The sequence below is a fragment of the Tripterygium wilfordii genome, chromosome 3 (genome assembly GCF_013401445.1).
Source record: "Tripterygium wilfordii isolate XIE 37 chromosome 3, ASM1340144v1, whole genome shotgun sequence".
Lineage (NCBI taxonomy): Eukaryota > Viridiplantae > Streptophyta > Magnoliopsida > Celastrales > Celastraceae > Tripterygium > Tripterygium wilfordii.
The window spans coordinates 9,109,446-9,124,659 of NC_052234.1; the positions used below are offsets into that span (position 1 = coordinate 9,109,446).

The following is a 15,214-nucleotide window of genomic DNA, read 5'->3' on the forward strand; positions in this document are numbered from 1 at the left end:
ATATGGTTTTATTATCTAAAATACTCTCATCTTCATCCTCAAACATGACACATACCTCCTGCACATGATTCATCTTTGACCTCCGTCGAAAGTTAAGTTTCATCTCTGTCGTCAGAAGTTTCTTCTCCGCCCCTCATGGCTTATTCGAGAGTTCTATGCCATTTTTTGGTGATTTTTCGTTTCGATTTTCGTTGTATTCAAACTAGATCTAATTATACTCATCACGAGACCTATAGATCTTGTTGTTTTCCTTCGATTTGTCATCACATCATTATTTTCGGCATTTTCTGTAGTGATTTTCGTGGTTTTTTGGGATTTGAAGACTGCAGGTGATATGTTTTCTATTTCGATTAATTTGATATCTGTCATTATATTATCTGTCTTGTTAAAATGTTATCTGTCTTTCATCAAATGTTATATGTTTGAAGTTTTGAAACATATAACATATCAGAACAGATCCGAAACAGATATTATATCTGCAGATTCAGATCTGATTTCAGAAGGAAAAAAAAAAGAGTTCTAAAAAGTAATAAAACATCATAGGTGATGCGCATTGGTCCCTGGAGTTGATTGAGGGCATTGATAGTCGTCGGCGTTGACCATATTGGCCGGATATAGCTCTTTTTTAAACGTTGGCTGTGATTTCACCAAGATTTTCCGGCTACTCAAGTGATAATCAATTGTGGGTGATAGTTGGGCTTTGATCGGGCTAACCTAGAGCTTCATTTCGGTAGTTGCCTCGTTGAAAACGATGGACGGACGAACAATTTCCGATATGGTGGAGCAAGGAAGGAGGAGGAAGAAGAAGAAGAAAGGAGGAAGAAGAAGAAGGGAGGGTATTTTTATAAGTTTGTAGGTTTTATCCTTTTTTAAAAGTTTTTTTTAGATTGTCCTTATTTGAATACAACTTTTAGTTTTTATCCTCATGGATAAAAACCCCTTTAAATTATTTGAATACCGAAATAACATAATTTATTTTTTAATTATCAATATAACATAATGTGCTAGTCATAGTATCAGTAGTATTATCTGTAAAAACATGAAATACCACTACGACATAATTTGCCTATACTTACAAGTTACATGTATAGATACAAAAAATCGCGGATGAAGACTTTACCCGTGGTTGGCCTTTCGTTGATTATGTGAGCATCAAAAAATATTTACCTGCAATTTACGTCACCATGTGTAATAATTTTTGACCATAGCTATACGTAGATACGTTTCCTTAATCGTAGATAAATTTACCCTCATTTTTAAAACCGCATATATAGTTGAGGGACGAAAAATTATATTTAACCGTTAACTTATCTTAGATGTTTGGTTGAGATCAACCTCAACCTGGACCAATCACAAATGAAGACAATAAATTTACATCCATTTTATTTAAAAGTTTGGCTAAAACTGCAAAACTTTTATTGGTACGGTAGGTCCATTGTCAGATAAAAAAAAAATCCAATAGTACAAGAAAATATTTCAAATCAATAAAATCTTCTCCTCTGGTTGATCTATCCTTTCATTGGGAATTCACAAAACTACCCTCCTTTCCATTGGACTTTGTAATCTTAAACTCTGATTGAGTTGGATTCATGTTTTAGAGAGAGTTACCCTTTCCATTGACTTTTGTAATCTTAAAATCTGTTTGGATTGATGTTTTTGAGGATTAAGTGAGGAGAATGATCGACGAAGTAGTAGATTCACATTGCTTCATTTATAGGAGAGAGAGTTAAATGGAGTGAAAGAGAGAGAAATTCCCTCGTTCTCAAAATTAGATTTTATAATCCGGTTTTAAAGCAAAATTACTAGCTCTCATCAATTCTCCCCACTTACTCTTATCTACTACACTCACCCTCACTTAACTTCACTTAATCTTCTTTTTTTTTCAATCCAAACAGGGTCTTAATGTCTACATTACACACTTGTTTTTCTCTAACAAACGTACCCTGTCAGATAAAATGAACAAAACAGGATCGATGTAGTTACACTCAATGTATTAAAGCAATGCTTAATCCATTACAAACTAAAACCAGTACATAATGTCTCCCGTTTATCATTTAACTTCTGTTTCCATAAAAGAATTATTGTTTTTTTTTTTTTGTTGTCGATTTCAGATGTGTAGTGGCAAGTCAAGGTTGGCCAAGAAGTGAGGGCCTGTAGAAGGCATGGCTCTGTGCAATCTCTATGCGTTCCCGGGGATCGTTCAGTGTCTCGTCCCTCAGCGCTTGCAGAATAGCTTGCGATGATTGTTCCCTGAAGATCAAAGATAAAGACAACAGGAGGTTTTCAAATTTATGGACGGTGAAAACTAGTCTCCAATTGCCAGAATTAACATATGCATAAAAGACAGTAGAACACTGGCAAACATATGAGTTGGAACGGATACTATTCAATCATGAAGTAACGTTAAGGGTTGATATACATGAATCCACTCATGATTTCTGTTTTTGGCTTCTAAATAGGTTACTAAGCCTCTCAACATTCATTTTTGTTGGGGTTCCGATAATAGGAGGATGATAAGACAATCGTAAAAACGAGGGATAGCTACACAACATGAGACTCGTCAGAGTTATGTTGCATTTGAGCTCCTCAAATGGTCATTTCCCTATGATATGAAGCTATCAAAACTAGCTTGAAGAGGCTTACCTCAAATCTTGAACATCTTGGCTTAATGTGCAGCTTCAAGATGTCTTTGCTCAAGAGTATTAAAATCTTAACAGCAAATTAAGACTTCATTTGGTTCACATTGAGTTCAAATAATTAGTTAAGAGTAAGAACTAAGAGGTAACTGATCTATTGGGTTTCATCACCGGAAAACATGTGAAAAAATAGAAAATCACCTCAATATCAGTACTTTGTACAGCGTCTTTAAGATGGGACATAGCTCAACTGGGGCCACAGGTTTGTTTTCACCAGGGTGCAATATATTTAAGCATGACTGACTCAGAAGTTCGTAGAAAGCACCTACCGCAGATACACCCTGGACAAGAAGATTGCAAGAGTCTTAAATCATCAAAGTGAAGAACAACCCATTTTAAATGATGACGATGATGATTGTCACAAAAATCATGAATAGGACCAAATTAATAAAACAATTTTATGACTGAAAGAGCCTCTTTAAAACATAGGAGTCACGTTTTTAAACCAACAAAATATCTACTACTACTGCAAGAGTTTCATGCGGGAGCGGGATTCTCAAGAACTACACTGAAGTCAACGTTTTCCGATCCTTGAATGATTAAACTTCAAAGTAAATGACACAAGCTAAGCGATAAATGTAGAGGTGAAAACAGCATTAATAATTTAATACCTGTATCATTCCTTTGCCACTGATGCTATCACCCATATCGAGGCTTATTTCTCCCTTTGCCAACATTTGCCCATACCATGCATTACGACCTTTCAATAAGGTTACATAAGTGTCAGCCAGTAAAGGCCCAGCAAGCTTTTCAGGTTCCTCAGCCAATAGATGAGTAATGAATATCATCTCCGATGTACAATGAGCAAAATACACTGATTTGCTGGTAGCACTCTCATTGGTAAGAGCTGCTACCATTCCTGAGAAAACCAAACAAGAATATGAAACATATACAGAAGGTGCCAAAAGGCAAGGAGAAAACATTCTTTGGTACAGCAACTTACCAGCTCCAATGGCATATACATTCTTCAGACCACCCATGACTTCATGAGTGACAAGATCGCTGTTGTCCCATACAATGAAATGTGGTTGCCGCAGAAACTTTGCAAGAGGCTTTCTCCACTTCTCTGTTCCACATATTCGGGCGTTGGCATATTCCTTGTTGTAAATCTCTGAGGCAATGTTAGGTCCTCCAAGGTAAAGTATGTTTTCCATAGGTACTCCAGCTGCAAGGCATGCAAATGAAGAAAGAAATCTTAAAATTGCATGTGTTTATTTGAAAGTTGAAACAAGGATCAAGGAATGTGTTGGCCTAAGTTAGCACAAGTCTAGTGGAAAGTAGAATCATACAGCAAGAGAGTAGATAACTATCACCGTACCTACTTGTCCAAAGACAATGCCCTTTCCACTAAAATCTAATCTTAAGCTGTCTATGAACACTGAACAGAACATGTAACGAATGTAGTACGAGATGAGTATGGAAGTACTCTCCGCATGCAAGAAAGAAGACAAACAAAGGTTGTCCTCTTTAAAGCAACTAAAATAGGGATTTTTATTTTGCCAGACTATCCAAATCAGACTCCATAAAAGCATAAAAGGGTCTTATTGTTATTTATGAATTACAACTACCATGGCACATTTCAAGTTTCTTCTCCTGTAATCAGTTGCTTTTGTTTATCACAAACTTACGATGACATGAAACGCAAATTCTGTAAGTGACAATTATTTAATGAGTAACTTTAACATGACATGCATGTTCATGATGATCTTCTTCCCATATGCAACAAACAAAATCATAATTGTAGAGATTGTGAGATGTTTAAAAAGACAGCAGGCCAAAGAAGAAAACAAAGGCAACAGGAATTAAGTCAATGGAAGAGAATTCTTACTGGCTCGATTAATCATTTTTGTTGGGGTTATTATATGGGGAACAGGTTTAAGTGCTGCCTCTATACCCTTTGCCAAAGAGATGATGATGGGCATTGTGATCCTCTCCTTCCAATAATGACTAATCTCTTCAAAGACCTCGCGTGTTTCAGTAGATGGCAAACCATTAACTACGATATCGGCGTCCCAAACTGCTTCTTGCAAATTAGTCACAACCTTCATAGGACAAAGTGGGGTGTCAATCATGTTCAGGCAAAATCCATCCTTCAAAATCTCGTCCGCATAAAGAGTCCTATCCCCAAGTCTCGCCTCAACATACTTCAAGTAAGCACATCGCCGGATTAACCTCCTCAGGACATCCTCCCTCGAATTAATTACTTCAAACAGATGCTCCGCTGTTGCTCTATCAACCACCCTCCCGGGCCTCCTCCATATCCTGATTTGAACCTTCTCTCTGAACTGACCATAGCTATCTTGTAGCAGAGCTGCAAATACGCTTCCCCAAGCCCCAGCTCCCACACCCACAATCCTCAGCGGATCACCATCAGCTTTGCCAAGAAGGCCCCTAAGCTCATCAAGCCTCTCTTCCAAACCATTACCGTTCTGAATTGACCCATTTGAGTATACATCAACATTAATATTCTCCATACACCCAACCACCTTCTTCCAATTGAAACTACCACACGAAGATCAAAATGACAACAAAGAAACACCAAACCCTTCAATATTCAATAATTGTAATCAATTGGGTTTTCTCTAACCTCCCTAGAAGTACTAATCGATGTTGGAACTTTCACCATACTAAATTCTAAAACCAACCCAGCTCAGGCATTTATACAAACACCTATTCAGCTATCGGCTTGAGATCACAAATTTCCGTTTCCCAACATGCACCTTGCACTAAAAGAACCAAAAAGATTTTATTGGTAGATTATTTTACCAATACCAGAACTAATCCTTGATCTCTCCATACAGATATTCAAACCAACCAATCAAGATCTTTTTCAATACAAATTGAATGCCATAGTCGACCTAAATGATAAGCAATAACATGTCAAAGCAGAAAAATCCAAAACTAATCAAAGACAACTTTGGTTTATCCGTCCAAGTTCGTTCATCTACCAACCTAAACAGCTTTCACAAGAATATATATCTCAACGAAAAAAGGGTAAGAACCCAAAAGAAATTTTGAGACCAAATGTAATTACTGACCCTTTTTGGATTCGATAATTACAAAGCTTGGAACTTTAATCGCAATCAGCAACGACCCACAAATGATATCAAGAACTCCGACCGAGTATTTGCAAGAAATAAAGTACGATAATCGAGAACAAAAGAGAATGTGCGTGACTTATTGTTGGAAAACAATCAGTAATCACAGTGGATAGAATATTGAATTTAAACAATTTATTAAAACAAATTAAATACAATAAATATATAATTACAATACTGACTTCAATTGAGATTGAGGATAGCGCAATGCTATGTCTTATAGCAGAAATTCACCCCTACTCTTGTGCTTGTAGTTCAATGAGCGTCTGCCACCAGGATTCAACAATCTGTAGCCAAGAATCGTGCACTTGATTCTTGGTCCTGACGAATTTACTGGGTGCTTTTTCTCTCAAATCAAAAGGTTTGTGATGAAGGTTTGAATGTCAGAAACTCTGATATATGAAAACCATGTTATTTCTGGTATTTATAGACTAAGACAGAAGCAGTTTACAAGTAGTTTTTGTAGAGAAGTTGTGTTGATCAGACACAACTCTTCTCATACAAACACAACTGTTAAAATAAACTGTAATTGGATAAAAATAAAAAATAAAGAATATTTCTTAAGTCAATGAGACCCCCCAAGAGCCCCAAGGCCCAATGCCCATCTTTTGATATATATATATAGCCCAAGCATATAGCCCAAGCCCATCTATGAATGTTTATCCAATTTAGTAAGTGTGTTAAGTCCACACTTACAAACTACTCTTTCTTTCTATACTTGTCAAATGAGGGACTTTCTTATTGCTATACAAAATCCAACACTTATAACTCATAATGCTGCAATTTTACTTGAGCATAAATGTGTTTTTGTTAGGTCATGTATGAATTTTAAGTTGCAACAACGCTATTTTGATGGCTCTATTTTCTTGAGAAAAATTAATTAAGTTAGTAGATTTACACCATTACATCAATAAATTTTTCATTCGCATCTGTATCAATAAAACACATTTCTCAATACATTTTATTATCTCTAATAAAATTCAATGAATGTGGTTGCTCTAATAAGAAGCACAACAATTCCATGGGAAGTGTAGAAGCTGCTTCACTTGTCATTTATTGAAGTATGACTATGAGTGAGAGAGACAAGGCATTGATGGGGTACAGTTGAGCTAAGGGATGGAGGCAGCATTTAAGTTTATGGATATGTCCTCTCCCCCCAACGGTTATTAATAATGTCTCGGCCAATCGGCCTTCATTTCCTCCTCCTTTGTCTGATGGGGACCGGTACCGCTATGGGTGCTAGAGGTCTAATTTGAACGATTAGAACTCATTCTAAGTCACTGTGACAAAATTAACTCGGTATATAACAAGGACTCAGGAGTCAATAATCTTGTACAAATTGTACCGGACTAACGTCCAATATTGGTCCGTTGGATCTTAAGTTTCAATCCAATGACTCACCTTATTTTTTCCAAATATGGGGCAAATGACCTTAGATCTCAGGTTCTCTTTATCTCGGCTCAAGTTTCTCGAGGAAGTCGGGTTGGTTCTCTTCATTGACTCAAGTTTCGAAAGTCTTCCTCATCATCTTCCCGGCCACAAGAGCTCACACAAGACTCATCATTGGAAATCTCTAGTTCCTCCATTCTTAGCACCAAAATTTCCCAACTTGCACGCAATTCTCCAACTCTCTGTGGACTTCAGGTTGTAATCTAAGAACGGCCCACCATGAAATTATCCAGATCTCTGAATTTCAGTTCCAAAATTAGAGAGAAATATTTATATATACTGTAGATCCTTCAACCATGTTTCAAGAATTTATATCCAAATAAGAAAAAGGAAACCGTCAAGCGACCTATCAAACAACGATCTTCCAGGCCCTAATTCTAAATCTAACAAGTAATTGATAAGATTATCGAGTGTATTCTTCTCGCCCATCGTAGATATCCTCGATCTGTTTGGGAAGACAATTCTTTGGGCTTCTTTTCTTGGGCCACATTTGAGAGTTTTGTTTAGTTTATTTGGGTTATTCTCTTAGGCCCATCTTTTTAGAGATTGTCAATACCCATCGTATTGATCATCTCCTTCTGTATTGATTATCTCCTTCTTTATTTCAAACTTCCCTGCTCTGTTCTTTGTCTGACATTGACAAATGCATTTGTTACATCACCATAGCTGTTGGTGAAGTATGTATAAATTTGAGGGTTGATATCCGTTGTAAGTTGAGCTGTCTTGAATAAGAAAACATTTTTCAAATCTTGGCTTTCACTCTCTCTCTCCTCTCATCTTCTTCTTCATCTACCATCTTCCACTTCTATTCCACTGCAAACTCATGAATTAGAATACTGATTCCTGCAATATTAAACACTTAGATCAGATTATTTTAATACCCATAAACAAATTCATAATATTTCCACAAACTCTAGTCACTATGTCCCTGTAAATCAACAAATCAACCCAAACAAAACAAACCCAATATCCCTAATCTATGTTTACTGAAACACAAGCTAGCGTGTATACTTATGTGATGAATCTAACATATTACCACGGTGTGTGTTATGAATGGTGTTTTGAGAGACTCAGGAAACTTGGTTTGCTCTGGAAACCATATTGGAGACCTGGTTCCCAAAAAAACAATACATACTTTTATGTCTACGGTTTAGGGCTTCGAGCAGGCCAAGAGAGACACGGGTACGGTCTGGTAGTTAATTTGATCCAAGATGAGCAGTTTATTAATTTATATGAATCAAGTTATATAATCTTAACAAATAACAAACTGGGCTCAATTTGTTGTTTTGCTGTTTCATTTAGTGAAATAAAATAGCCAAGTCCAATAAATTGGTTGTAACACCATATTATTTTCTTGAATTCTAAGTTGCCTTTTGATGTTTTAGGGTTTGCTTTTCATTACAAAGCACGTTTTTTAAAATGCTTCATGCGTTGGAACGGGACGACTTATGTGTCTGGAATTTACCATGTAAGGCGTGTCTAATATAGTTGTGTTTTAGATGGGTTCCACGATAATTGCCTATTGCGTTGGGTCCAATATTTCGTCAAGATGGAAAGTAAGAAACTAAAAAGGCTCAATTTCTTTTAAAGAAATGATACATCTCAAACTATTATAGAAACAAATTTACTGATTCTAAAGGGTGCAGTATCTACATCATATTAGGATCACCTTTCCATCATATACCTTTTTTGTGGTTTATATAGAGGTGGTCCAATTGACAATCGGCTAAGTTAGACATGTGTGTGTCTAATATTCAATTTCAATGAGAAATATATTTTTCAACGGTATTTCAAAAAAAAAAAAAACTCTTACTCCATGATGATAGTAAGGTAACAAGTTAAAATTTCCATTATTGTTGACAATTAATTTCTTTGCAATTTTATTGAGATGCAATGCTATATATCTTTGTATAGAAACATTTTCAATGATAAAATTTTGAATAAGATTGATTCATGCCACACCCTCTATTTTTATTTAGCTATAAATACATATAACACCACAATATAATATACACTACGTATAAACCAGAAATAAAACATGATGAGTCCTCCTAAATTATTGTTTTCAATAATCACCATTATCACAACAATATTGTTGGTGAGAGTATGCGATGCAGATTCTTGGTTTATAACGAAGAGAGTAACGACGCATATCAACAACGATTTAGGCCCTGGAATCGATCTCATCATTCACTGCTGGTCCGATGACAATGACCTCGGCGAACATGTACTGCAATACCATGACCAGGGGTATCATTTTACATTCCGTCCAAATATCTGGCCATGGCCAAAAACAGAATTTCATTGTCACTGTTCATGGCCAAGCGAAGATGGTGCAGAGTACTGGTTCGATGCTTACTTATATGATAGGGACCATTACGAGAGTAAGGTATTTAATGTTAGACAAAGTGGACCATGTGAGGCTCATGACTTCCCTCCTGAGGTTTGCTATAAATGGAGAGATAAAGCTTAATTAGGACAATATTATGTATCTATGTGTATGTATACATTTGTAACTGCGTACGTAGTACTCATACTAAGCTCAAATGGAAGAGAAAATAAGGAGCTTTGTAAAAATAAAATGGTTACATCAATATATATATATACACATCATCTGTTTTTTTATCATATATTTATTTTTACAAAAACTTGATTTGGGTCAGTTAAGAGTGTAATTCTCGAGTGATATTTGGATTTGAGAATTAGATATCTATATATTAATTAATTAATTAAATTGAAAATTTTGTTGTTGACATTTCTTTCTTTCATTTTTATTAAGATGCAGTGAAGTATCCATATCTAGAAATAATGTTGGTGACACCATGTGATGCATTCAGAACCAAAGTGATAGTTTTTTGAAATAACATTGACATATATGTTTTTCATTAAAATAGAATTTTGGACACACATATATGTAATCCAGCCGATTGTCAAACGTCTTGTTGGTACCAAAGTGAAAGCTTGTGAAGTCATCTCACCTTTTCGCTGACATTATGAGACCGCCAAGAACTAATTTAAATATTATGAGGGATGTTAGATCGATGTATATTAAACATTAAATAAGAAAATAATTCAAATTTGACAATATGCCAAGATCATATCCATGCTAGTCCAAGAGATACCTCCATATAATGTATTTTATCTTAGTGTTCACATATTAAATGCGTCTTACATGAAATTGAGAACTTTTCTTGAGAGATTTTTCATTTTCGTCTCTTGTGTTGATCCTGCAACAACGAGAGATATGTGTCTTAATCGTTGGAAGAGTTACAACTCTTAACCTCTCTTTCTCAACTTCTCTTACCAACGAGAGGTGGTTTCATTGGTAATTAGTTGGGTTAGGCATATATGTACGCAAGATTTGATTCAAATGAAAAACATATTTCTCAACGGTATTTCAAAAAAAAATTTCCCTTAAGAAGTTAAGATGTCAACGACTTGGGCTCATCATGGGTGGCCAAGCCCATTTTAACCAACAAATTAGGATCTTTCCATTTTATTCACTAGAAATTAAGAAAAAAACATGAGTCCAAAACTCTCTAGCTCTGGGAAGCATTTAGGATTACCCTTCAAAGTAACAGTTCATATTACGGCAAAATATAATTTTTAGTCCCTCAACTATGTTTGTGGTTTTATTTTCGTCCTTAAACTCTTTTTCTAATATGTTGTGGACACATGATTTTTCTCCTTTCAATTGTTTGATTGGGTGCTACTGCAATTTGGACAAACCCTTTCTCCATGATGATAATAAGGTAACTAGTTATAAATTCCATTATTGTTGACAATTAATTTCTTTTCAATTTTATCGAGGTGCAGTACTATATATTTTTGTATAGAAACACTTTCAATATACAATTTTGAATAAGATTAATTCATGGCACACCCTCTATTCTACTTCATCTATACATGCATATAACACTACATTATATATGAATTACTGATATTTAAATTAATTTCTTTCTACTTCTATTGAGATGCAATGCTATATATCTTTGTATAGAAACACTTTAATGATGCAATTTTGGATGAGATTGATTCATGCCACACCATCCACTCCTATTTACCTATAAATACGTACATATTATAACACCATGCATTAGTATGCTACAAATTAACCAGAAAGAAAGAAAACATGCTGAGTCTTCAATTATCGTTTTCAATAATCACCATCACAATGACATTATTGTTGGTGACAGTCTGCGATGCACGTTTCCCGATACCCAAGAAAGTAACGACTCATATCAACAACGATTTAGGCCCTGGAATCGATCTTACCCTGCACTGCAAGTCCAAGGAGGATGACCTTGGGGAGCATGTACTTCAATACCATGATCAAGGGTATGAATTTAGATTCCGTCCAAACATCTGGGGTTCAACGCTATTTTTTTGTAGCTTTTCATGGCAAGGTGGTCCAATCCATTGGTTTGATATTTACGATTATCGAAGGGATGACGACGGGAGTAAGGTATTTAATATTAGACAAAGTGGACCGTGTGAGGTTCATGACTTCCCTCCTGAGGTTTGCTATATCTGGAACAATAATGTTTAAGACATTATCTATGTGTGTATAAACATTTGTAACTGCTTGCATACTGGGCTCAGATGGAACTGCAATGGTATTTCATCGAGTGAAATAAGGAGCTTGGTAAAAATAAAGTGGTTACATCAATATATACACACTAAACTTTCTCAAATGCGGGACGAAAATAAAATCACGTGTGTAGTTGAGGGACGAATAGTTATAGTTTGCCTTCATCTTACCAATGATTTAGGCTCTAGAATCAAACTTATTGTGCATTGAAGATTTAGTTTGGAGAAACTCCATACCATGATTAGCGGTTTGTCAGAAATCCACACCCCAAACAACCAACTATATTGTCCGCTTAGAAGTTACAGTTCTCGTGGATACATCGGATTACCCTCATAGATCTGTTCCTCTTGGGCCCAGCAACTAAGCCATAGCCCAAGTCATTAAGCCCATGAAAAGGCCTAGAGATTGTTTACGGTGGGATTTAAAATATATACCCATCAAAAGACCTTGATCTTACCGATGTGGTATATATGTCTTAACAACCCCCTTCACTTATGGACTTAATTATTCTGATACCATGTCAGAAATCCAAACCTCAAACAACCAATTATATTATCAGCAAAGGACGTAGCCAGGATTTGGATTGAGGGGGGCACTACGGGAGTGCGCAGGTTCCGGTACATCGCGAGCTCCGAATTTTTTTGCTATTTCAATAAATATAATTTGGTTTGCAAGACTAGAATAAACACTAATTTATATAATTAAAAAATGATAGATAACAAGGAAGATAATTTTTTTTACAATCATTAATTTTAATAATTACTTGTTGTAATGATTAATTGTGAACTAGTAGAATAAATAATTGATCACTAGTTAATGAAATAATTACAAATAATATTTATTATAGATTAATGTACTAAGTTAATAAATATTAATATTGAAATAAAATATAATTTCTATTTCATATATATGTAAATGTATTCTTTAAAAATTTCAAGAAAATCCAAGGGCACATGCCCCATGGCCCTTAACTAACTCCGTCCCTTTTCTCCACTTTGGGATTTCGATAATTACCCTCACGGATTTGTTTCTCGTGGGCTCAACAATTGAGCCTTAGTCCAAGTTATTAAGCCCATGAAAATGCCTAAATGACTGTTTAAGGTGGGCTTTACGTACACAAAATATACCCATCAGAAGACCTTGATCTTATGGATGTGGTATATATGTCTTAACATGTTTAGGATTTAGTTTTGTTACAAATGTTTGACAATCCACAATGTTTAATTTCATTGTTAATTTACATGGCTAGGTAAACGTCATTGAAGGTTTAAAATCCTACCATGCACTAAGAAACAAATAATAATAATAAAAAATTTTAATATTATTCATAAAAAAAGCTCAATGGTGTTGGTTCCATGTTTACAAATATATCAGTGACTAAGTACAACAATAAGTTGTGGATGGTGACAACAAATGGTCCTTGTTTGTCTGATGCATCTCCCAATACTTGGGAGAAGCAAATGTTAGGGCATCATATGTATACTAGCAACAAATTGGGCAAGATTTGTTGTTACGTTGTTTCATATAGTGAAATAAAAGAGCCAAGTCCAATAAACTGGTTCTTTGTCAATTGCCTATTGCATAGGGTCCGATATAGTTGTATCTTAGATGGGTTCCTTGTCAATTGCCTATTGCATAGGGTCCGATATAGTTGTATCTTAGATGGGTTCATTGTCAATTGCCTATTTGTTGGGTCCGATATGTCGTCAAATGGAAAGTAAGAAATTAAAAAAGGCTCATTTTCTTTTCCGAAAAAGTGATGCATCTAACTATTTAAAGAAACATATTTACTGATTCCAAAGGGACAATATATATATCATATTCTTTTTTTGGGGTTTATATATGGACAAACTCTTATTCCACGATGATAATAAGGTAACTAGTTTGAAAATTCCATTACTAATGACAATTAATTTCTTCTACTTATATTGAGATGCAATACTATATATCTTTGCATGGAAACACTTTAATGATAAAAATTTGGATGAGATTGATTCATGCCACACCATCTACTCCTATTTACCTATAAATACTTACATATTATAACACCGTATACAATATAATATAACTAGAAAGAAAGAAAGAAAGAAAACATGATGAGTCCTAAATCATTATTGTTTTCAATAATCACAATCACAACATTGTTGGTGACAGTATGCGATGCTTTTTCGCTTAAACGTCATAGAGTATGGACTCATGTCAACAACGATTTAGGCCCTGGAATCGCTCTTACCCTTCACTGCAAGTCTGCCGAAGATGACCTTGGGGAGCATGTACTTCAATACCATGATCAAGGGTTTCAATTCACATTCCGTCCAAATGTATGGGGTGTAACGCTATTTTATTGTAGCTTTTCATGGCAAGGTGGTCCGATCCATTGGTTCAATATATATGATGATAACAGGGACGATGGCAAGAGTAAGGTTTTTGATGTTAGGCCAAATGGACCATGTGAGGTTCATGACTTTCCTCCCGAGGTTTGCTATGTCTGGAACCCGCCCAGTAATGTTTAAAGACATTATTATCTATGCGTATGTATACATTTGCAACTGCATGCATACTGGGCTCAGATGAAACTACAATGGTGTTTCATCAAATGAAATAAGGAGAGCCTTGGTAAAAAATAAAGTGGTTACATCAATATTTTCATCATCTATTTTTAATTTTATAGTAATTGATGTATCAATTAATATGTGACATGTTTCTGATTCGAATCGAAGAAAAATGAGTCGTCAACGTGACCATAGTCAAACCCCGCCATTGACCTGGGATTGTGTGCCCCTAGTAAGGGAAAAAGGTCTGATAATAAGCACAGAATGGGGAATCATGAGTTGTGAAATGTGACATGGCTCTCAAGGAAAAAATAATAATTCACCTAAATTAAAAAGCAAACAAGCCCCTGTAAAAAATTTAAAACTAAAAAATTTAAAAATCTAGACAAAATATGTAAATATATCCTTTAACTATTAAGGTTATTTTTTTAATTATATCGTTAAGTTATGAACTCAGCCGTTTCTATTCTTAAACTATCAATATTTTTTCGTTTTTGTCCTAAGTCACACCTCTGATGAGACATCTATCGGGTTTGATGATGTTGCATCTAAATTCTGACAAATGACTGGATGACGTGTCAAAGAATAAAAAAGTTAAATCGAATCCAGTTGGAAAAAAAAATCCAAATACATTGAAATTCTTCCTCAATTTCAATACAAGATTTGATTCTTTAATTTGCAAATCTCAATTCATTCATTTGTTTGGATTTTCTCAAGGGAGGATGAAGCCGATATCACTTATTTGTTTGGATTTATTTGTAACTTTTCTTATTTTTTATTTTTTTTTAATTTCACGGGTGAAAAGAAATGAAATCCAAAATTTTTTTT

General features: G+C 35.1%; 3 protein-coding genes across 5 annotated transcripts; 2 read left to right on the forward strand and 1 right to left on the reverse strand.

Annotated features, from left to right (window-relative positions):
- Positions 1-1,970: 1,970 nt before the first annotated feature.
- LOC119988488 (probable glycerol-3-phosphate dehydrogenase [NAD(+)] 1, cytosolic) lies at positions 1,971-7,543 on the reverse strand. 3 transcript variants are annotated; one of them, XM_038833555.1, is made up of 5 exons: positions 7,196-7,543; positions 4,525-5,416; positions 3,308-3,861; positions 2,838-2,977; positions 1,971-2,250 (listed from the first exon to the last, which is right to left on the reverse strand). In XM_038833555.1, exons 2-5 carry the CDS (start codon positions 5,168-5,170, stop codon positions 2,127-2,129), a joined length of 1,464 nt encoding a protein of 487 aa, XP_038689483.1. In that variant the 5' UTR covers positions 5,171-5,416; positions 7,196-7,543; the 3' UTR covers positions 1,971-2,126. The 3 variants fall into 3 exon arrangements, with proteins under 3 accessions (XP_038689483.1, XP_038689474.1, XP_038689490.1); XM_038833546.1 differs by lacking the exon at positions 7,196-7,543 and adding an exon at positions 5,735-5,867 and having other exon boundaries at positions 4,525-5,554; XM_038833562.1 differs by lacking the exon at positions 7,196-7,543 and having other exon boundaries at positions 3,308-3,555; positions 3,640-3,861; positions 4,525-5,727.
- A 3,874-nt stretch (positions 7,544-11,417) lies between these two features.
- LOC119995610 (S-protein homolog 5-like) lies at positions 11,418-11,875 on the forward strand. The gene is made up of 2 exons (XM_038842121.1): positions 11,418-11,708; positions 11,846-11,875. The coding sequence occupies exons 1-2, from the start codon at positions 11,418-11,420 to the stop codon at positions 11,873-11,875; spliced, it is 321 nt and encodes a 106-aa protein (XP_038698049.1).
- A 1,621-nt stretch (positions 11,876-13,496) lies between these two features.
- Positions 13,497-14,347, forward strand: LOC119995611 (S-protein homolog 4-like). The gene is made up of 2 exons (XM_038842122.1): positions 13,497-13,551; positions 13,989-14,347. Exons 1-2 carry the CDS (start codon positions 13,497-13,499, stop codon positions 14,345-14,347), a joined length of 414 nt encoding a protein of 137 aa, XP_038698050.1.
- The last annotated feature ends 867 nt before the right edge of the window (positions 14,348-15,214 follow it).